The following is a 24,216-nucleotide window of genomic DNA, read 5'->3' as shown; positions in this document are numbered from 1 at the left end:
GTTGTTGTTGGGTAGTAGTGGTGGTATGGTTGTTGTGGTAGTAGTGGTGGTAGTATGGCTGTTGTGGTAGTGGTGGTAGTATGGCTGTTGTGGTAGTGGTGGTGATATGGCTGTTGTGGTAGTAGTGGTGGTAGTATGGTTGTTGTTTTGTTGTTGTTGTTGTTGTGGTAGCTGGATGATCGTCATACTCGATTCCAAGTGACAGCAAAGTATGTAATAGTAGTGGTGTATGCGCGCGCTCGTGTGTGTGTGTGTGTGTGTGTGTGTGTGTGTGTGTGTGTGTGTGTGTGTGCACGCGTGTGTTCAGGGCTGCCACAACAACAACAAAACAAAAGATAAACAAGACAATGAAAGTCGTAGAGATATCCTCCCCTCCTACTCCTCCCTCTCCCCTTCCGTCCTCCCCTCCTCCCCCTCCTCATCTACTCCCAGGACAATCAATAAGGAGATCATCAGGGGAGGTAATGAGGAAACAGCATGAGGGAGGAGAATGTGATGGGGTGGGAGGATGGGAGAGCACCAAGGGCTCTCAGGACATAATCGTTGGCTATCTGCCGCCAGCACGTGCCCCCTATGACACGCGCTCACGTCCCTGTGACCACGGCCTCAAACAACCTCCCACCCTAACCCTAACACCACTTTAACCTCTACATACATTAAAGTAATTCAGAACATAACTAATTACTCGTTTGGGTAAAAATTATGCCTGTGTAATTATTCCTTGTTGATGATACGAGGTGATTATTGAAAATTCTAACAGGTTACATAGTCTGTATGTGTGTTAGGACGGGGAGGAGGAGGAGGGGTGGGGGAGGAGGGTGTAGCAGAAGCCGTGGTTGTGGGCTTGGGTCGGGACACGGGTCGTCACGGTTGAGTTGGAACATGTGCAGCGTTTTCACGGGCGGTGACGCGAGGCGACCTGATCACTGCCCCTCCAGCCCTGTCTCATCCACGCCCATCACGCCCACGCCCTGATTACCTCCAGCCCCTGCCCATGCCCATCACGCCCACGCCCTGATCACGCCCCTCCAGCCCTGTCTCATCCACGCCCATCACGCCCACGCCCTGATCACTACCTCCAGCCCTGTCTCATCCACGCCCATCACGCCCACGCCCTGATCACTGCCCTCCAGCCTTGTCTCATCCACGCCCATCACGCCCACGCCCTGATCACCCCTCAACCCTGTCTCATCCATGCCCATCACGCCCACGCCCTGATCACTACCCCAGCCCTGTCTCACCCATGCCCATCACGCCCACGCCCTGATCACTGCCCTCCAGCCCTGTCTCACCCATGCCCATCACGCCCACGCCCTGATCACTACCCCTTCAACCCTGTCTCACCCATGCCCATCACGCCCACGCCCTGATCACTGCCCTCCAGCCCTGTCTCACCCATGCCCATCACGCCCACGCCCGATCACTACCCTTCAACCCTGTCTCATCCACGCCCATCACGCCCACGCCCTGATCACTGCCCCTCCAGCCCTGTCTCACCCATGCCCATCACGCCCACGCCCTGATCACTACCCTCAACCCCTGCCCACAATCACTCAGCCCACAAACGACAGCGATTTAGGTTAGGTTACGTTAGGACATACACGTGAAGATTAGGCACCCCAACGCTAATTTAACCTGATATAACCTAACCTAATCTAATATAATCTACTTTAACCTAACCTAATATAATATAATCTAATATAATCTACTTTAACCTAACCTAATATAATATAATCTAATATAATCTACTTTAACCTAACCTAATCTAATATAATCTACTTTAACCTAACCTAATATAATATAATCTACTTTAACCTAACCTAACCTAATATAATCTAATATAATCTACTTTAACCTATCTTTTCTAACCTAACCAAACCAAACATTAAAGGATCGTTGGTTTTGGTTTGAGTTACGATAATTACTGTATCTGAGACAAGGTTGGTGTCTGGTACAATAATTTAATTACTTATCCTCGCTTCCTAAGAGAGAGGAGGAGGAGGAGGAGGAGGAGGAGGAAGAAGAAGAGAGGAGGAGGAGGAGGAAGAGGAGGAGGTGTGAAGGAAGGTGTTGGTGTCATCAGTATTCATCCTCGCTCCCACAAGCCTTATTAGGGTGAGATAAATATTCATGAGGCAGGAATAATTAGTGGAGTGTCCAGGTTATTGTCAAGATGTAGTGAGACTGTCTGAAGGAAGGGAGGGAGGGAGAGAGAGGAGAGAGAGGGAGAGAGAGAGGGAGAGAGGGGAGGGAGAGGGGAGGAGGTGAAGGAGGGAGAGAGAGGAGAGAGAGGGGAGAGACGGAGGGAGGGGGAGGGAGAGGGAGGAGCGTGAGGGAGAGAGAGAGAGGGGAGAGAGGGGAGGGAGAGGGAGGAGGGGGAGGGAGAGAGAGAGAGAGAGAGGGGAGGAGGAGAGAGGGAGAGAGGGGGGAGGAGTGAGGGAGGGAGAGGTTAAGGAAAGGAGGATGTTGGTGTTACTTCCAAAATACACACACACACACACAACACAACACACAAAAACACAAACACATACACTTAATTAAAAACAACAGTCATTAGCTAGGGATAAACTTAACTGCTATTATAAACATTCTCAATTTACAAGATAGAGAGATGAATGTTTTTATAATACACTACACACAGACACACACGATAAACACACACACACACACGAGTTGGTATCGTTGTATCAGTCACAGGTTGATGGGAGGCTTTGAGTTTAGTTCAAAAGCTATCTTGATGGACGTGTTTTAGGGTGTGTGTGTGTGTGTGTGTGTGTGTGTGTGTGTGTGGTGTGTGTGTGTGTGTGTGTGTGTGTGTGTGTGTGTGTGTGTGTGTGTGTGTGTGTGTGTGTGTGTGTGTGTGTGTGTGGTGTGTGTGTGTGTGTGTGTGTGCGTGTGTGTGTGTGTGTGTGTGTGTGTGTGTGTGTGTGTGTGTGTGTGTGTGTGTGTGTGTGTGTGTGTGTGTGTGTGTGTGTGTGTGTGTGTGTGTGTGTGTGTGTGTGTGTGTGTGTGTGTGTAGGTGCGCGCGCGTGTGTGTGTGTGTGTGTGTTCGTGTGTGTGTGTGTGTGTGTGTGTGTGTGTTGGTCAGAAGACAGCGGACAGATGTGTTAAGAGATAGTACATGACGTCACTATCGGTCACCTCCTGTCTCTTTGATCTCCGATGTTACCTCGTCATGTCTGTCTCTCTGTCGCTTTCTGTCTGTCTAACTGTCTCTCTCTTGACTATTCTATCTCTTGTTTGTCTCTCTCTTAACTCTTCTATCTCCTCTAACTCATCCAGTTTATCTCTCTATCTCTTCTCATCTCTCTCTCTCTCACATGATTCCTTCCAGGTGATATCATAGATGAAAATACATTCATACCTTCATACGAAACACACACACACACACACACACACACACACACACACACACAGTCATGACCGGGTAAGATTTGGACAGATTGTCACTCGCTGGCAGACAACATGTTTGCTGTAAGGGGTCTGGGTTTTAGAGACGGAAGGCTGGTGGAGGTGTATTTTATTACCTGTGTGTGTGTGTGTGTGTGTGTGTGTGTGTGTGTGTGTGTGTGTGTGTGTGTGTGAAATCAACGAGCTCACCAAAAGAATTAACAGATACACAATTAATTTCTTCGGGTCATTCACAGTCATTGTGTTACCCTAACCACTCTCTGCTGACTAAACAAGTGTGAAAAGGGTCGTGGAATAAACTGTGTGTATATATATATATATCATCATCATTTACTTACAGCTACAACATCAATTAAATACGAGAACATCAACATCAAGAAACATACAACGACATCAACTAAAACACAAGAACATCAACTGTCCCTAACAACATCAAGAACTAGAGTCAAAAGGAATCCTCATTCACTGACTCAGCTGATCAACTAACACACAGCCTGAGGAGGAGGAGGAAGAAGGAGGAACACACAGGCAGGAACATGTACTCACCATCCTTATTCATGGCGGCGTCGAAGCACTTGTTGAGGCGGCAGGCGCGACATTGGTTCCTATGAGTCTTGTCAATGGGACACTTACCCTTCATGTCACCAGTCGCCTTACACGTGTAGACTCGGTTGCGGTGGATTCTCTTGAAGAACCCGGAGCAGCCTGTCGGGGGAGACGACGAAGCTGTGGATGTGGGTTTTTTGTTTAGGGGAGGGGGTGTACTGGCCGGAGAGATAGAGAGATACTGAAATATAGAGAGACAAAGGGAAAGAAAATGAGAATTAGAAAGACAGGGAGATAATCAAAGAGATAGCTGTAGAGAGAGAGATAGAGAGACAGAGATAGAGACGACATCTACGAGAGAAGTAAACTTGAACAGAGACAGGAGAAGATGTTGGACGTGTGGGGCAAAGAGACAGACAAGTATGAGAGTTTGAACAAGGAAAAACCTGTCAGGACTGTAAACATCGGAGGCGAAAGAAAAAAACGCGAAGGAGAGAGAGAGAGAGAGAGAGAGAGAGAGAAGAAGAAAGAAAGCGAGAGAGAGAGAGAGAGAGAGAGACCAAATGATCCACTTACCATCACAGGAATATATGCCGTAATGTTTCCCTGAGGATCTGTCGCCACACACCTTGCAGGGGATGTCCAGGAGTCTGTCACCTGCAGGAAGAGGAGGAACACTCGTCAGTACCTTTATTAGTGACGACATGGTTGAGATGAGAACGATAGTGGTGATGGTGAAGATGGTGACAGTGGTAGTGAGGATGGGAAGAAGTGTGTTAAAGGTGGTAAAAGTGGTAGTCTGAATGGTGACAGTCGTAATGATGGTTGAGAGTGGTAGAACGCATGAAGCAACTGGACACATAACGCAATTAGACGCACGTATGATTATAATATACAAAAACATCTTACTAGACCATGAAACACATTTATGAGCTTATAAATGTTTTTTTTTAACGGAATTACAAAAGACTCACCGAAGTCTCATACTGGAAGAAAAACACACAAATAATGCTTTTTTAGGAGAATTAGATATATTTTGTCTGATCATAGGCACTGTTTAGAAGACGCAGTAAGTTAGTGGGGTGTCAGGGAGGGTAGAGGGAAGGAGGAGAGAGGGAGAGGGGAAAAAGGGAGAAGGAGAGAGGTAGGGAGAGGAAAGAAGGTAGGAGGGAAAGGAAAATAGAGAGAGGGGAGAGAGAGAGGGAGGAGGGAGGAAAGGCTGAGCGTCGCTGGCAACTCACTCCCTGACCTAGTTTACTGCCACCATGTCCCCTGTTTGTGATGCTCTGGTGGGTGGGATGAGGTGATGGGGGTGAGATAGTGGTGTGAGATGGGGGGGGAGGATGTGATGGGTTGAGTGAGCATAGTGTGATGGGGTGAGGTGATGGGGGAGGATGAGGGGACATAGTGATGGGGTGAGGATTATAAGATAAGGATGATGCATAATGAAAGTGACGTCACACCATCCACCATCACAACAACCACCACTACCACCACTACCACCACTACAAGAAACATTAGTACTACCACATATAGTTCAATAACTATATATATCATATTTTTCTCACACCGACTACAGGAACCATTCTCTCTTTCTTTTTGTACTATTTGAGTAGGCGATGTTGGTTTTAACATGACCAGGTGCAGGAGAGACAGAGAGAGAGACTTAGTTTTGAATTACTCTACAGTTAGACAGTGAGAAGGGTTGTGTGTGTGTGTGTGTGTGTGTGTGTGTGTGTGTGTGTGGTGTGTGTGTGTCTCTGAGTGGCTGGTGAAAAGAACATGTTTATAGCTATGATACTCCCATCGTTTCACACACACACACACACAACACACACACACACACACTCTATACCTTCTTTTCGTTATTACGTAAATAAGATAGAAGCTTATACGAATAATAGACGTAAAACAAAACAAAAAACGACAGATCACATTTTGACCATATCAGAGAGGGGACAAAATACCTCCCGACACACACACACACTCCCTTCTCACCTCTCCCTCTCTTCTCTCACCTCTACTCTCACCTTCTCTCACCTCCTCTCTCTCTCACCTCCCTTCTCTCTCACCTCTTCTCACCTTCTCTCTCACCTCTCTCTCCTCTTTCTCTCTCACCTCTCCCTCTTCATCTCACCTCTTCTCACCTCTCTCACCTCCCCTTTCACCTTCTCTCACCCTCTCTCTCTTCACTTCTCCTCTCTCACCCCCACCTCTCTCACCCTCCTCTCTTCCTCACCCTTCACCTTCTCCTCACCTCTCTCCCTCTCTTTCTCTCACTCTCTCTCACCTCTTTCTCTCACCTTCTCTCTCACCTCTTCTCACCCTTCTCTCACCCTCCTCTCTTCTCTCACCTTCTCTCACCTCTCCCTCTCACCTTCTCTCACCTCTCCTCTCTCTTCTCTCTCACCTTCACCTCTTCTCACCTTCTCTCACCTTTCTCTCACCTTCTCTCTCACCTCTCTCCTCTCTTCTCTTCACCTTCTCACCTTTCTCACCTTCTCTCACCTCTTCTCACCTTCTCTCACCTCCTCTTCTTCTCCTTTCACCTTCTCTCCAACAAAAATAAAAAAACCTAACATCTTATTCTTTTATCTCCCCAACTAATTAAGACAACACCTTAAGCTCACCTGGATTCCTTGGCTTTAAGCGATTATTCTCTCTCATGTGTTGGCTAATTAACTCGTAACCTCAGGTGAATTAAATATATAGGTGTATGTTGATTCTATTTATATACAACAAACTTTTGATTTTTAGTTCTTGGTAAATAATGTGGTTGTTGGGTTGGGTTGGGTTGGTTGTTGGGTTGGGTTGGGTTGGGTTAGGTTGGGTGGATAAAGGTGTGTGTGTGTGTGTTGGGGGTCGTTCTCACACCTTGGCTCAGAGGATGACTCTTATTATGGGAGGGCTAGTGGTGGGAGTAGTGGTAATAGTGGTGATAATGGTCTGTTGGTGGTGGTTCTAGTGGTGGTGGTAATAGTGGTGATAATGGTCTGTTGGTGGTGGTTCTAGTGGTGGTAATAGTGGTGATAATGGTCTGTTGGTGGTGGTTCTAGTAGTGGTAATAGTGGTATAATGGTCTGTTGGTGGTGGTTCTAGTGGTGGTAATAGTGGTGATAATGGTCTGTTGGTGGTGGTTCTAGTGGTGGTGGTGATAATGGTCTGTTGGTGGTGTTCTAGTGGTGGTGGTGATAATGGTCTGTTGGTGGTGGGAGTAGTGGTAATAGTGGTGATAATGGTCTGTTTGTGGTGGTTCTAGTGGTGGTTTTGGTGGTGGTGGTGATGGTCGTGACGTGTATTTCTTATGTCTACAGAAGCATGAACCTCATATGCCAGCGTCCAGCCCCCTCCTCTCTTTCCTCCTCTCTTCTCCTTCTCTCTCTCTTCCTTCCTCCTCTCCCTCCTTACTGATTGACCTTATTTCTGTGTGTCGCGTCACTTGAGATAATCGCCGATAATGATTCAGCTATCACCCGCCACTCGTCAGCTATCACCGCCACTCGTCAGATATCACCCGCCACTCGTCAGCTATCACCCGCCACTCGTCGATATCACCTCACCCGCCACTCGTCAGATATCACCCGTCACTCGTCAGATATCACCCGTCACTCGTCAGATATCACCCGCCACTCGTCAGATATCACCCGTCACTCGCCACAGCCCAAGTCTCTGATTCTCATAGACTTCCTACGTTATCTTCTACCGTAACTGGAAAGGTAAAACCAAAAGTAATTGACTCATTTGAACCACAACTCAAAGATGGCGATTAAAATGCCAACAAACTGTACACTGAGGCTCCTCCCGTCCATTAGTGTAGGGAACTGTCGTGTGTGTGTGTGTGTGTGTGTGTGGACCCATGCCTGTCTATACACGGGGGAGCTATGGCGTGGACGTAATCACTGTTATAAATAAGATGTAATAATAACTTTAAGTTTGTTCACCTTTTTCTTTTTCATTTACTTCCTCTACCACTACCACTACCATCCCTCCCTCCCCATCACCACCCTCCCCATCACCACCCTCCCCCACTACCACCACCACTACCAGACATCATCATTTCCAATTCCCACTTTCGTGTGTGTGTGCGTGTGCGTGTGTGTGTGCCCGCACACACACAGAACCCCATAAGTGAAGGACTGGAATCTGCGCTTTAGCGTCATCGTCTTCTCTTATTTACTACTCAACCCAACATGTAAACAAACCCCGACTTGGGAAAAAAAAACATGTAAACAAACCCCGACATGTAAACAAACCCCAACATGTAAACAAACCCCAACATGTAAACAAACCCCGACATGTAAACAAACCCCAACATGTAAACAAACCCCGACTTGGGAGAAAAAAAACAGTTCCTTGTTTCAACGTCAAGATAAAGAGAAACATTTTTACCTTCCACATTAATTTGATCACTTCGTCAGTATCCGCGAGGTCTAATAATTTTTGTTTCCCCTGGGACATTCATCTCTTTATAAATTAAGGTAAATCATTATAGGGAGGTTGTAAAGTCTTGTGCCCCTCCCACCACCACACTACCACCACCACCACCACCACACAGCCAACAGATAAAAACTCAACAAACTTCAATTGGTGTTTGATCCATGCAGGCAACATCACCATCACTGTGTTATCTTAACCAGAAACACGAAACGCCAACACAAAATTAGCCTCTAAATCGAGAGAAATTGCGAACATGACGTATGTGTCAGCAGTGTCAGCTCATCCATAACACAAGAGCTCAGAGTCAGCAGGTAAACGGTGAATAGCGGCAGAGAGGATTTACATACAGGTGAGTCTGACGTGACACCGTGGCTGAGCGGTCGCGCGGAACTCTACAAACAGACTTAACGTCACTCCATTCAGGGTCTGGGGAAGAGAAGCCATGCATAGTAAATAAGTAGCAGTAATAGTTAGTAAAGGATCATCCCAGGGGTGATTAGTATTAGGTAATGGTATCTCTTGGGATCACCTGAAGAATCTCCACCGTAACATGACCTAAACATTAACACAACCACCTCATTTCACGGTATCAATCGTCATTTTGATTCCTCTTATCATCACTCAAAGTAATTAATCCCTCTAACGATAAGTATTTTCTTGTGGGGGGGGGGGTATAACATCTCTCTGTCTCTATCCCGGTAAATTGGTGGTGCTAAGTAAAAGGAATGACTATGAGAAGAGAGAGAAGTTGGGTGTAGGCGTGGGTGGTGGCGGCGTGGGGTGGGGTGGGTGTAGCGTGGGTGGTGGCGGCGTGGGGTGGGGTGGGTGTAGCGTGGGTGGTGGCGGCGTGGGGCGGGTGTAGCGTGGGTGGTGGTGGGGTGGGGTGGGTTGAGGCGAGACACTACTTAGCTGTCTCAACTTTCCACAAATCAGAGAAGACATCTGATCCTCTCTCTATGTTGACCGTCTCCAGGTTCCTCGTCTCCAGGTCCATTCGTCTTCAGGTCCCTTCGTCTTCAGGTCCCTTCGTCTTCAGGTCCCTTCGTCTCCAGGTCCCTTCGTCTCCAGGTCCCTTCGTCTCCAGGTCCCTTCGTCTCCAGGTCCCTTCGTCTCCACGCCCCCCTTCTCCTTTCAGATAAAAACTTGTATTTTTGTCAAATTTTCTTCATCGTCACTATAATTCAGATGACCTTCGTTGACATCCAATGACGTACAGTATATACCACAATAAATAACAAACCTATTTTATGTGATTTTGATGTGATTTTTCAATACCAAAGTTCCACCAACGTCGTAATTGTGGACTTTCTTCTTCTGATGTTGACGTTGGTACATCAAGGTATCTGTTATCGTAGCTTCATAATGTTACTACTAATATTTTCTTGTTCTAAGGATCTTGAACACCTCAGCATCTGACAACCTCTTCGGCACCTCACCTTCCTCAAGACGTTGTTGTCACTACCCCCCAAAGATTTATATTACTAGCCATTCTTATCGATAGTTTTGAGTTATTCTGATTATTTAATTTTAATATCTTTATTTTCGCTATTTTTTAAAAGAGTATTTCGTTGTTCTCTTGTGGTGTTGATATCCTCTCTAGCTGTTAATACCAAAATCTTTATTCTGTAACGTACTCGACGAGGAAGCAGTACTCTAGTGTGGTGTTGAGTCCGACACATGGAGAAACAACTTCCACTGAGAGAAAACTGTGAGCGTTATGGTGAGAGTCTGTGAAGGCTATAAAGGTGTCATTACCCCACGTCGAGTACCTCTTGCCCGGGGCCACTCAACACCTCGTTCTTATGGCACAAAATTAAACACATGTCTTGCTCGGCCCTGTCCAAGAGTCTGGTCGGAGAACACACCACTTGAGGAACCAGTGATTGTTATGGGCTGCGGTGTGGACCTAGAGCACAGCATGATGGCGGCGCCCCCCCATACTGCTACACACCACGCCAGGACCTCTCAGTTATGTCATCATCATCATCATCCTCGACGTTAAGGTAGTATGTCCTCACACCATTCTCGTGTTCATGGCGAGGAACCATTAATCTTAAAAGAGGTTCTTCAGTCACTCTTAAGATTTTTTTTATATACCTCTCCCATAGAACATGTTATTTCTGCTCAGTAACTTGTGAGAAATTCCATGGATCAAAGAGATATTTAGTTTACCTTTTTGTGAGTATCTGAGTCGTGTTCCCTTATTCCTGTTCGACTCAAACGTTTAGTCGAGGGCTTAAAATGACCTTCAGCGATGGTACAGTTCTCCGCCGTTGGGTTTTGATTCCTCGGGATGTTCTACAGTAGTGTCTGTGTTTACTGCCTTTACAATGATGTCCTTTGATGTGACGATAACCTTTTCAACCTATTCTGCGAGTGATACGTTATTAAAAGTGCGGTGTGTAAACAAGATCGACAGGTAGACAACGGTAGTGTATACTAGGGTCAATAAACAGCGACCGATGTGGTGTGTATCCCCCTGGTGACTGTCGCCTCCTCGTCACCAACACCAAGAGGCACTACCACTGTACACACACACACACACACACTGCCTCCTCGTGTCACAGGTTACTCCGAGATACATTTGCTGATCTGTGGTTCTAGCAGTATTGTGAAGGCCCTGTATGGGCCAGTCGGCCTCCTGCAGTATCCCACTTTCTTATGTTCTTATGTTCTTATAATATTGACACTATAAACACGACCAGACGAGAAAACGTTAGTTCTTAGATACACTTTGGATAGTATCTTGCACACAACATGTAGACTTGAAGATTTGGTTGAGTTTATAGAGCGAGGCGAGAAAGACCCGACTTACTTAACTGTTACTATTGTGGTTAACAAGGACTAGAATGCGTGATATTCACCCCCGAGTCAAGACATGGTTACTCCTTAATTCATCATGGCAGCGTTAGCAACAGATTAATGTTTATATATATATAAGTAAGGGATCAAGTGAAAATTAGGCACCCCAGCTTACTTCACCTTCACCACCCCAAGGCTAACCTAACCTAACCCCAGCTAGCGTCATAGGGTGTTTAATCATCACGTGAAATAGCTGGAATGTCTAATCTTCACGTGATTTTTAATTTGATTGACAGCTGTATCTACTTAGCAATTTGTTCTGAAATATAGACACAGGCATCTTCCTTCACCAGGTGACCGAAGGTGCTGCCATCTGTGACCTAACTGGAGGTAATATAACGCATCCAGTAAGTTACTGTGGTCTCAGTGTAAAACCGCCGCTATTTTGCCCGCCGTCTCTATGTTGGTGATTATTTGAGACTGATACACGTGTTCTCACTAGCTCCAGGTAGATGTGAGGTCTGTACGTGGTGGGTTGAGGACACGTGAGAGGTGAGGTGCGTCAGGGCAGCGGCACACGTCACACCGGCCAGGTCACACTCAATACTCTACTGCTTCGCGCCGGAGAAAATAACATGACTCGCTAAAAATACAGTTCACTGAATGTTATTGAAAGACAGAACGTTCAGTTTAGAGGCAACAGGGAATATCTATACGATATATATATATATATATATATATATATATATATATATATATATATATTGATAAAATCACACGGGAAAATGGAAACAACGAAAGCTAAGGTACTCCGTTGTTTCCATTTTCCCGTGTGATTTTATCAAGATTTATCTTATCCACGTTTTCATTGTGGATTTACATGATATATATATATATATATATATATATATATATATATATATATATATATATATATATATATATATATAAACGAGACTCAAACCCGCAGCTAGCAGCCAAGCGAGCTGCCCACAAGCCACCGGGTGTTGGAAAAGAATTAAGTTAGTCGATCGTTCTCAGTCAAAACCCATCATCTGTCCTCTCAAACAACGTGACTGGGGGTTACCTTACATAGATGTTTGAGCGTTTTTACATTTTCCAATGTATATGTTACAGGGAATCTGTCAAGTACATGTACTGTAGATATGTTCCGTTTTATGTTGTGTTCATTAAATTTCACACTAATTCTGACCTGACCTGACCTATACACAACAAATGGAACGTTGTCACAGGTGTCTTATAGGTTGTGTCATATAACAGATTGTTTATAATACTTATATAGGGTGTCCCATAAATTTCCATACATAGGAAAAAATTAACCTTTTTATAGGAAAATCCATTTTTATTTATATAATATGCTCTACATGACTACCATTCTGTTGAAAACACTCTTCAATGCGTGTCCTCCACTGCTGAAGAGCACGTTCAAGCACAGCTGGAGTTATGCTTGTAATGGCGTTGGTGATACGTTGCTTGAGATGATTTATGTTTTGTGTCTTTTCCTGATACACCATGGCCTTCAAATGCAACAGAATGGTAGTCATGTAGAGCATATTATATAAATAAAAATGGATTTTCCTATAAAAAGGTTTATTTTTCCTATGTATAGAAATTTATGGGACACCCTATATTATCAACAACACGAGGCCATATACTTTGAGGTGATGTTTACACACTGCCTTCCTCAGACACCAGGCGGCCTCAGAACATGCCGAGGACTGTAACGATGATATATATTACCGTGGATATGTTACCGGTAAAAGGAGGAGTCTGATGTTACTATATATGTCACCAGATCAAAGGAACTTAGATGTCGCCGATTGTTTAACATTTACTCAGAGCCAGCGCAGTATTCAGTGTCCCCGAAAAAAAAATTAACACTGCCCTGCTAATGTTTGTGGAGTTAACGTGAATGTTTATATTGCAACATTTCCTCACTTGAACTGTGTGGTCTACCTCGATGTTTACTGGATATATATTTTTTTTTTTTCTGGAACACCTATATATATATGCACTATATAAACACACACACACACACACACACACACACACACACACACACAGATAGATATATAGATAGATAGATGTTATACTAATAGGAATAATTAACAAAAACAATAATTTTCACGTTTGACGATAATGTAAATAATTATAATAGATATAATTGGATATTCATACAAAACCTAACCTAACCTAACTTAACTTAACTTACTTTTAGGTGTAATTTTGTTATGCGGGTAAACGACGTCTTCTGATTCTTTTTTTACCGATTTCGAATTAATTTATATCAAGATGTAACAATGAAAAACAAAACCATCCGAATTTGATAAAAAACAAAAAGAACAACACATTACCTTACACCAGTCCAAGATGTGTTCGTGTTACCAACTTCTTTTAGGGACAAGTTAACATTTTGGTCACCATTGGTTACATGAAACAAGTTACGTATATACAGTGTTTGAGTATTACTTCATAACCACTGCTTATTTGTATTTTTTCTCTAACCTTGTCAATACGAATTTTTTGATACAGGAAGGCCAGACAGGTTGATGATGTCCATACACTATAGTTTGTTTTTCAAAAATAAAAATCTACAAGCCATAACACAGGAACATAATCGACCTCGATAGTTCAAGTTCACATCCTCGTATGTTTTTCCCCCCCTGACGAGAATTAATGTGTGGGGGAATGAAATCTCAAACACACGCCTTTAGAGTCGACAAATCCACTATACTTCAAGGAAATTCCCCCCCCCCCAAAAAATATATATATACATATTGGATGAGTTGATGACAAAATATACACCCTGGTATTAAATTAGGCACCGCTCCTTACTGCATAATATGACCAGAGGACCAGCGGAACGACGCCGTCTGAATGGCCATTACGCTAACCACAGCGGCGCGGGAAAAAAAAATATCACAAGGGCGAGAGTTTTATTTTCGTCTCGATCAGTATGAAATAAGATTATCCATTGTTTTATCGAAATATCACAGGTGGATGATCATTTAATTATTATATATTATATATTCATACAACTACGTCAGTCAACAAGAATGATGTGCGACTAGAAGATAAACTCATCAATGTATTTCGGGTAAGATACATTTGTTTCATCAATAATAATAATAATAAATATAATAATTATGCAATTGTAATAGAAATTTAATGAAAAATATGTAGTTGAAGATCTTATTCTCACCGTTCAAATTAGCACAAATGTAAAAACAAAGTCTATGTTCTCGAAAAATCTTTCCTCGGGAGTCTATTATAAAATGTATTTCCAGTTGCTACCATAGAGTATGTTAAGAATATATGTTGATAAAGCGATGCATGATACAGTTACATGAATACACATTATGATAGTTACTTACAAGTCTTGTGGGCACTGAGGCTATGGTTCACTCAACGTTAGGTCTTACGAGAGCAGGTTTACTTTCCCTTGTCCGGAAAAAAAGTCACAGGAAAGAAAGTCAAAATTATAAGAATTTTTTCCTGTGTTTTATTATTCTTATAAGTTGAAGTATTACGTAAATAGAGTTTCTTTGGATAATTTTTCCCTTAATCTTTCATAGTTATAGTTGAATATAAAGAACTTGACTTGTGTATTCAAAGCCCATATTGATGAAACATATACATACATTATATCAACAAATTCCTTCAATTAATGAAATAAAAGGAAGCATTATTTTTTCTAAAGGATGTTTGATGGTACATGAGAGACGTATAAGTTAGATTAGAACAAAATAATTGATTATAGAAAGATGACAGAGAGTTATGATAAAATGTAAGCAAATATACAATGAATAAGCAACATGTAGTTAGAATTTAAATAAGAAAATTAAAAACAAATGGTTGTATTGTTATCTAAATATCACCTAAGATTTGTAATTCCAATTTTTCTTCCTTTTATATTTTTTTTCCATACAGCAGTTTTCAAACAATGGACATTTAGATTTTGCTGAGATTCCACTGTCTCTTAATAGCTGTACAGTAATATTCCAGCAATAACAGTTAATATCAATAACACGAGGCATGGGATAAACAACCGCTGATGCATCTCCCAAGGCAGGTGTCCAGGGCATCTCTCACAGGACGATTCCCAGAGCCGTCTTGTTGTTGTCCTGTGATGTTAGACGCGTTTAGACATTTAGAAAGAACATTTTTCACTTAACTAAACGCTTTTTAATTTTGATTAATTTTCCAAAGAATTTAAAATCTTACGAAAAAAAAATGTAAAATCTTATTAGAATAAACAATAGATATAATACTGGAAGAAGATGAATGTAAGATTTGTCGTGTTATAAAAAATATAGTATTGGGATATTTGAGTTTAGTCTTTGGTGGAGAAACACATAAAGTAAAATAGTTCTGGGGTGAAATATTACAATGATCGTGTAGCAGACGATATAAACTGAGGTAAATAATACGTGAAATAATAATAATAATAGTAATAATAATGGTAATATAAATAGGAGGAAAAAATAGTGAAATTGAAGTATGAAGGAAAGATTCTAGATGACCATAAAATGTTTGAACTAGATTAGGTTAGTTGAGTGATCATGTTATTCATATAAAGGTTGTATTATGATCCTGAGATAACGGAGATTAGACAGCCCGCCAGAACGACTATTTAGCTGATAAGTGATAGAAAATTATAATAGATAGTTTGAATTAACGAGAAACGAAACATAATAGAAATAATCGCTATATCGTAATTTAAACGAATACGTTAATGATTTTATCTCGAATATTTAAATTGGTCTGTGTATAGAAACTAGCAATATTTAATAGCCGTAATATAAACCAGCTATTATTAAACTACTATTATTATTATCTAGTTGTTTATAAGGGAAATAATCTTAGACTATTATTGAACTAAACGACATTGATCCCTCCGCTGTCTATGAGAAAACTAGAATCTGGATTTTACTGTCGTTTTTCCGTGTCCAGTTTTAGGATTTTATTTAGATTTTATTTATCGATTTGTTTCTATTTTATGATCGGGATTTTATTTGACTTTTCTTTGTTTATAACCTGTATTTATAATTTAGGTTTACGCCTTGAGGTTTATTTTATACGTATATATTTCTTCGTTATTTACCGGTTATATATAAACGCGTTTCCTTAGTTTTGTAAATTGGGTTTAATATAATTCTATTAAAAAAAACGTGTATGAATATGAAATAAAAATTATATATAAACTACTAATGTTCCTCCAAACATTATTAGCTTATAGCGTACTTTGCCTGCCTCTTGTAGCATCTCGGGAAAACAGAAAAACGCAAGTATGAGTCCCTATGAGTACGAAGACTTAGGTTCCTCGTACTCAAAGGCTTTAAGCTTGGTGGGTTATCCTCAAAGTTTCAGCCGTCTTTATAGTAGAGTCTCTTCCTTATAATGTCACCCTGGGGAGCTCCTGATGGTCGACAGCGTTGAGGTTGAAGGAGAGACAACAGGGCGCTGGAAGTATACAGTGTGTGGCAGTGTCGTTGTTGATGATGTTATAATGTATTACTCTGCTTCAACGACCAAGATCTTTTAGTCATCAACAATCAAAATTTATAAAGATACATCTATTTGGTTACTCTTACATGTATAATAAATAAAATAAGTGCTAAAACAAAAACATAAATTAACAAAAGACGTACTGGTTGCGATAAATTGATTTTGAAAGAAGAAAAACAAATATAAAATTAAAAAAATGTTGAGCACGAAGTCTACAACGGGAATGGATGTGTTTGAGGAGGAGGAGGAGGAGTGAAAAATATGCAATTCAGCTGATGGAGGAAAGATAGTGGAATAAAGTGCATTAGTGAGGATAATGACTGAAGGCAGAGACATCCTACAAAGCTGGAGAGATGCAAATTCCCTTGGAGATGTGAGGGAGACGCTAGGCTAAAGATGTGTTGAGATGTTAGGCTGAAGATGTGCTGAGGTGTGAGGAAAGGTTGTCATGGAGGAGTTCTGGTGTGACTCAATAACCATGTCATCGTTTGTTTACCGCAATGCATTCTGGGGTAACACCAGTCGGCCATCTCTGTTTTCATACCGCTTCAATTGTAAAAACTGCAATAACTAGAATAATTTGCCAAAATATTGACATAAGGAAGTGTGTGAGAGAGGTGTGTGTGTGAGAGAGAGAGTGAGTGTTACGTGACAGTGCCCAAACATGCTGACGGGGAGGTGGGAAACTTGATTTGAAATAATGGAGAAAAAAAAATAGAAAAAAGAATGTAAATTATAAGGGAAGGGATAGTATAATGTAAGAAATGAATACGGATGGGGTGGATGGAGGAGAGGAAGATAAAGGAATACATAAAGATGGAATGTGATTAGAGTGAGTGTGAACAGGAAGAGTTTATGAAAGAGGAATAGAGAAAGTGGAAGATTATCGTGTAGTGGAGAGTCAGTAACAGGTGTAAGCATGTACAATACCTGAATCAACTTTGACCTTTTGCTGTCGTGTCATTGTAAACAGGTATAATAGTCACGTCTTACACAAACCTAACCTAACCTAGATGTATTTTGTATTGATCATGGTGGTAAGAGAGAACCAAATTTCGCCTATTTTTATTTAATTTTGTAGACTTTTTTTTTGCTTCAGTAGCTGTTGTGTGTGTGTGTGTGTGTGTGTGCTGCGGCCGCCGATCATTATCTGCACGGGTAAATCTCCAGTCGCCAGCCAACCAAACGCTCTCAGCTCCAAAGTGATTTAAAGATATTTTTTTTCTGCCCACCGAATGACGTTACTTTAAAACATAACCCAACACAAGAGACGTAAAATATATTCCCTCCTCAAAAATATATAGAATATATCTCTGTTTATCGTACAGGAAACACACTAAGAGAACTACCAAACCACGTAATCTATCCTCCCATACCAAATAATTCTGATACAGTATAAACTATATTCTTTTACCCCACGGGAAAAAAAAATAAATAGATTAACTACTATATTACCATTTCATCAGGGTTTTTTTTTTTTTCGCCGTATCTGCCCACCGTTTGGCCAATCGTCTTAAGTCCAGTCTAGTCCATATGAACGTGTGGATAGTGTTGTCACCAGGGAGGAGAGGCGCGCGTCACTCCCAGCAGCATGTAGCGAGACGAAGAAGAATCCTAACCTCACCTCACCTCACCTCACCTCACCTCACCTCACCTCACCTCACCTGATTATTCTTGCTTATTTTTTTTTCAACTTACAGAATTCTACATTAGAAAATTGCATATATTTGTCACTAGGGCGATACATTAACGTATTTCTTATATTGTACTACGTAATCTCTTTCTTCCCCGTTTCCTCTTATTGTGTTGTATATATAATTATTACATCCTTGTCTGTTTGTCTGTTCACCGTTTATTAATATATTACTTTCATGTTCAAATATTGATATCATTTAACTTTACGACGGATATTATTATTATTATTATTATTATTATTATTATTATTATCATAGTTGGTTCGTTACCTACGTGTTGTCTTAGAACAATTGTTAGTAAGATGATTGAGGGAGGGAAGCAGGGAAGTGAGGAGGAGGCACTTCACCTCCCTCCCTCCCTCCCTTCCTCCCTCCCTTTCACCCCCCCTCCCTCCCAACTTTCCTGGGCTGCCTTAAGTATCCAGTCTCATAAGATCCTTCAACGGTGTGGTGGAAATTAGCGTGGATTTTTTCTTCTGTGTGTGTGTGGGCAGACAGAGGAAGGAAAATCCACGCTTATAAGGGCCTTCTGTTTACTGATTGGTTCTTAAAGTTAGTTTGTCTATTAGTGCGCTTTTGCCAGACACGCTGATGATAATAATAATAATAATTGATAATAATAATAATAATAATAATAATAATAATAATAATAATAATAATAATAATAATATTTATTATTATTATTAACAGTAATGATAAATATAATAATAAAATAACAGTAATGATAATAATAATGATAATTTAAAAAACATTGACCATTTTAGCATAACGATTTAACCGCTTGAGTACAATACAATGAGATCGAGGGAATAAATCATTGTACTCAAGAGGTTAGGTTAAGTTAAATTAGGTTAGGTTAGGCAAATTTCGGGTTTACTGTAGATTGAAATATAAAGCAAAGTGTTGTTAGTAGTGGCGGATATATTATTAGAGAGATGGCCATAACAAGAGACATCAGCTGACGTCAAAGAAGGTCGACACCATTTTAGTTAACGAGACACCCGCGTACACGTGCATTGTGCCAAACTGTCGGGGGTGGTGGTTGCGGGGGTGAGGTCTCCATATAATGAAACTTTCAGAACGATGGTTTAAGTTATAACCCTTTAAGGACAATGAAGTTTCATAGTTTTCCCTGGCAAGAGAACTCGGCCGCACACCAGAGAAAAAACATCGCATTCTGGTCATCGGAGGAAGCACTTCATATTTAATTACTGATGTATGTATATATGTATGTATGTATGTATGTATGCAATGTATGTATGTATGTATGTATGTATGTATGTACTAGCACAGAGATACATTATCTTTATTAGCGTTTAGACGACCACAAAGGAGCCTCCTGGAAGCTTTGTCGGCTATCCCTGGTCAACTCGACTTACTGTTTGCCATTGTTGTTGACCAGCACCGTCTCGGCACACAGGAAACGGTATCCTCCCAGGGTCTACCTGCACTGTATACCTATATTGTTTATATTCATGCTGCACTGTATACCTGCATAGTTTATAAATATGTTTGTTCGTTTATAAACCTGTATGAATATTTTATATAATAATAATAATAATAATTAGTAGTAGTATCTTAGTATAGGAGTAGTAGCATCGTATTAATAATAATAGTAGTATCGTAGTTATAATAATAATAGTAGCAGTAGTATCGTAGTAATAATAATAGTATTAGTATCGTAGTAATAACAGTGGTAGTATTATCGTAGTAATAATAATAGTATTAGTATCGTAGTAATAACAGTGGTAGTATTATCGTAGTAATAATAATAGTAGTAGTATCGTAGTAATAACAGTGGCAGTATTATCGTAGTAATAATAATAATAGTAGTTTCGTAGTAGTAGGAGTAGTATCAAAGTATTAGCATCGTAGTTGTAGTATAGTACGGATCATTATTCAATTTTAACAGGTTTTAAAATATAGATAAGAATTACGACAATGACAAAGAAAATATTCAAGTTTTTTTTTCTGCTATGGGTTCCTTCTCGACCTTGAGGGGCTGTACAAGTGTTAGTGCACAATTGCTAATGTACTGTACAAGTGTTAGTGTAGAAGCATGGAGACTCAAGACAGACAGTTCGGGAATCGAGTCGAGAACACTTCATATGAAAGGCGAATGATTTACCATTGAGCCATTATTATTATTATTATTATTATTATTATTATTATTATTATTATTATTATTATTATTATTATTATTACTATTACTATTACTATTACTATTATCATCGCTAAATGGAAAAAATAATAATAAAGAAAAGTAAATGGAAAACAAATGTTAAAAACAAGGTATAAAATGTTAGCTTTATTTAATTCGACTTAATACAAATAGGAATGGTTAGGTTAGGTTAGGTAAGGTTAGGTAAGGTTAGGTTAGGTTAGGTTAAGTTAGGTAAGGTTAGGTTAGGTTAAGTTAGATTAGGTTAGATATGAAGCTATTCATTTATATGTATTATGATTGTGGAAGTGATTGTCATGTCAAAAGTGTAAAAAAAAAAGTTGTTATTTTGAATATATCGCTAAATAAGTGTGTGTGTGTGTGTGTGTGTGTGTGTGTGTGTGTGTCGTTACGAAATATCAATAATTTATGATTTTTTCCACTAAATACTAAACTTGTCGTGTGTGTTTATATGTAACTGAATAACACCATTAATAACTTTACCTGGGTTAATTGAGTTACCTGTACAGTTAGTTACCTGTACAGTTAGTAAAACGAAACAGCAAATATATGAACTAAATAATTGTATAAAGTTAAAGTTATAAATAATAATACTTCAGTTGTGTATTAAGAACTAATTATGCGATTATCCCTATTTAGTATGTATGTTTGTATGATTATAATTATGTATAAATCATTTATTTAAGATAGATTAAAATATAGCGTTAGTTTCAATATTTTTTGTCTCAATAACTATAAGGAAATATCATCAGTATTAACCTAACCTAATCTAACCTAATCTAACCTAACCTGATGTGCCTACAATTTAGGTTACAATGTCCTACTTAGAGAATAAATTTTATCTCATTTGAATTTATTCTTCTTAATTAAGTTACATCAACAGAAAAAAAATTATCCTTATTTGGCCAAAAAGTCGGTTGATTTTTATTGGTTGATAGGTGATTATTGACGTACTGTACCCGTGACGTACTGTACCGAGTTAGCGTGACGTACTGTACCGAGTTAGCGTGACGTACTGTACCGAGTTAGCGTGACGTACTGTACCGAGTTAGCGTGACGTACTGTACCGAGTTAGCGTGACGTACTGTACCGAGTTAGCGTGACGTATTGTACCGAGTTAGCGTGACGCACTGTACCGAGTTATGAAAACATAAATAAAATATCTCTAGGGTTATCATAGCTCCCGTGTGATATTATATCGACAATGATAATTTAATATACACATACTAGTGTTAACCTGGTGTAACTAACCTGATCATTTTAACTAAACCTTTCCTCTGTTGTATAATTAATACTAAAAAAATTATCAACAATTCCGGTGTCATCGTCAGGATCATGCAGAACATCCAACCCTGATGCCGGTAACACTAAGAACAGTTTCTCCTACACCGACATCGTTTATAAGTCCTAGGCGTTTGGTTTGGTGGACAGGGCGTGATTTATATGCACTGTATATTCTTAAGTATTACACGTACATCATTGTAGAGATGTTTACTGCCTTAGCGGCGCCGCCCTCCCGCCTCACCTTATGCCCTCACACTACTTCCTCCCCCAGGTGTTGTGTGAGGCCTCCTGTAGTAGTATAGTATATGTCATTCCCGACTCAGGTATTACCCCGATACGTCTTCGCTCTTACCTCCTGGGGAAGGGTGCCTTCTGGAGGAGCGTATTACCATAGATTACACTTGCTAATAGAGTCTTACCTGTTGATGCTGTTTACCTGCGGAAGTAAACTTTTGTGTGTTGAGTCTCGCACCGCATTACACAGTTTACATAAACAGGATTTATATATTTCTTCAGATGCATTACTCGAATATTCCACACTTCACTATATAACTGTTAAGCCATAGATGTATAGACAGACGGCCATAATTAATAATTAATAGGTTAATACAATTATACCTACCAGGTGTGCTGGAGATGTTCTGATTATAATGGCGGCCACCAAACATCATCTCCAGAGACAGGTACTGACGAGACCAGTGTTGGAGTGGAGGTGCAGGACTCATGTTAGGAATCTTACCTGACCTGCCGGTGCCCATTCTGGCGGCGCTGGCACGGGCGGTGAAGGTTGGCCCGCCGAGGCTCGCTGCCGCCCCGAGCGTTGGAGCGGGACAAAGCCTGGTGACAGTGCTGGAGGTGGTGGCGGTGGACAATGGGGGGGTGACGGAGATACTGCCAGAGACAGAGGAAGAAAGTGTCACCGCGCTAGATGCCAGGGAGACGTGGTGATGAAGCACGTGTGGCGACGGCGGAGGAGACGCGCTCGGCGGAAGCGGCGGCGGCGGCGGCGACAGCGGCCGAGGCGGCCCCCGGGAGTCCGACAAGAACACGGCTGGGAGCTGCAGCGTGGCGGGACCTGGCACAGACCACGGCAGGGACAAGGGGATCACCGAGGACAATTCTGGCGCCAGGATCGGGTGTGTCTCACCTGATGGGGCCGTAGCCACCTCAGGTGATAATCCGGGCGGTGGCTGTGACGGCTGGGCCCAGGAGATGGGCGAGGGCGGGCGTTGGGAGGGCGAGGAGGATGGGGGCACCGAGGCTGGATCCAAAGACGTCACGGTAGCTCACAGGAGGTCACGGCTGTTGCAGGTCACGGGGGAAAGAACACCAGTGAGGCAGGAGGTGAGGCGCCGCGGCCCGGACTGTGTCAACACTGGGTGACCCGTCGCTATACGCGCATGACCCAGTCCCAGGCACAAGCCTCCACACGCACTGATGTATCTAGACAACCCAATGCTCTTGTAACTTGTCTCTGTATATATGAAGTCTTAAGTGCCTCATATTTCTTTCTTTAATTATTTTGCGAATTCAGTTTAGTAGTGAGTATCCTTGTCCTCGGTGACAAAGTTTGGTGACGTAAGGCCGCGTGCCTGCCTCTCAACCTGTCCACAGTGAGGCCCGAGTGTGAATAAGCTCGGAGGTGAAACTTTGCTCCCTTATATACTTGCCATTTTGTCATTCCTTCCTCGGCTTCCAGTGCCGCGTTGTAAAGAGATTCTGTTCCAGCATCACTCACACCCCACAAAATAAGACTACCAGCCATTCTCTTTCAGGATCCGACAGTCCCACTGGCAGCTTCTGAACACTACTGACTGTATTCGGACTTACAAAGATATATGACCTTTAATCGGGCATTTAGCGTCGCACTACGAAGCATTTTCCTCAATAGATAAAATCTTCCAGAGACGAAACACATGGAAACTGGTTCAGTTTGCAGTGGGAAAGGTTTGGTGGGCGCGGGTGTCGGCCTCAACTATGGGAACCTCCACAGGTGTTGGCGCCCGCGGTTGGCAGCGTGGCCGAACATTTTCCACAGGCGAACGGCCTGATCACGCTAATATGGAACAATGCTCGCAAACAACACGTCAAGCCAGATTTTTACTGCGATTAGATACTTTATACGTCTAACTATTGGCTGAATATTAGGTGAAGGTGAGGAGGAGGGGGTGAGTGTAGTGGTGGGTCTCCCTTCGTCAGCAGGAGAACATCCCCGTCACCATCAGCTGTAATTGGAACCCTCCAAAAAAGACGCCAAACATACAGTTTCATGTAATCAATTACTTATTACCGAACTACTTCTTTTACTCCCGGTCTTTTTCCTTTTTATGT

At 41.6% G+C, this 24,216-nt stretch overlaps 1 protein-coding gene across 1 annotated transcript in view; it reads right to left on the bottom strand.

Moving 5' to 3' along the window:
- LOC121878973 (nuclear receptor subfamily 2 group E member 1-like) overlaps positions 1-23,764 on the bottom strand; it is a 67,409-nt gene extending 43,645 nt beyond the window's left edge. Inside the window, exons 1-4 of the mRNA XM_042385423.1 lie at positions 23,716-23,764; positions 22,508-23,146; positions 4,534-4,614; positions 3,958-4,116 (exon numbers count right to left, since the gene is read on the bottom strand). Of these exons, the coding sequence (XP_042241357.1) occupies positions 3,958-4,116; positions 4,534-4,614; positions 22,508-23,146; positions 23,716-23,764 (928 nt within the window). The remainder of the gene's footprint in view (positions 1-3,957; positions 4,117-4,533; positions 4,615-22,507; positions 23,147-23,715) is intronic.
- Positions 23,765-24,216: the final 452 nt, after the last annotated feature.

This window comes from Homarus americanus, unplaced genomic scaffold (genome assembly GCF_018991925.1).
Source record: "Homarus americanus isolate GMGI-L3 unplaced genomic scaffold, GMGI_Hamer_2.0 scaffold4060, whole genome shotgun sequence".
Taxonomy (NCBI): domain Eukaryota; kingdom Metazoa; phylum Arthropoda; class Malacostraca; order Decapoda; family Nephropidae; genus Homarus; species Homarus americanus.
This window is presented reverse-complemented; position numbering and strand designations above follow the sequence as displayed.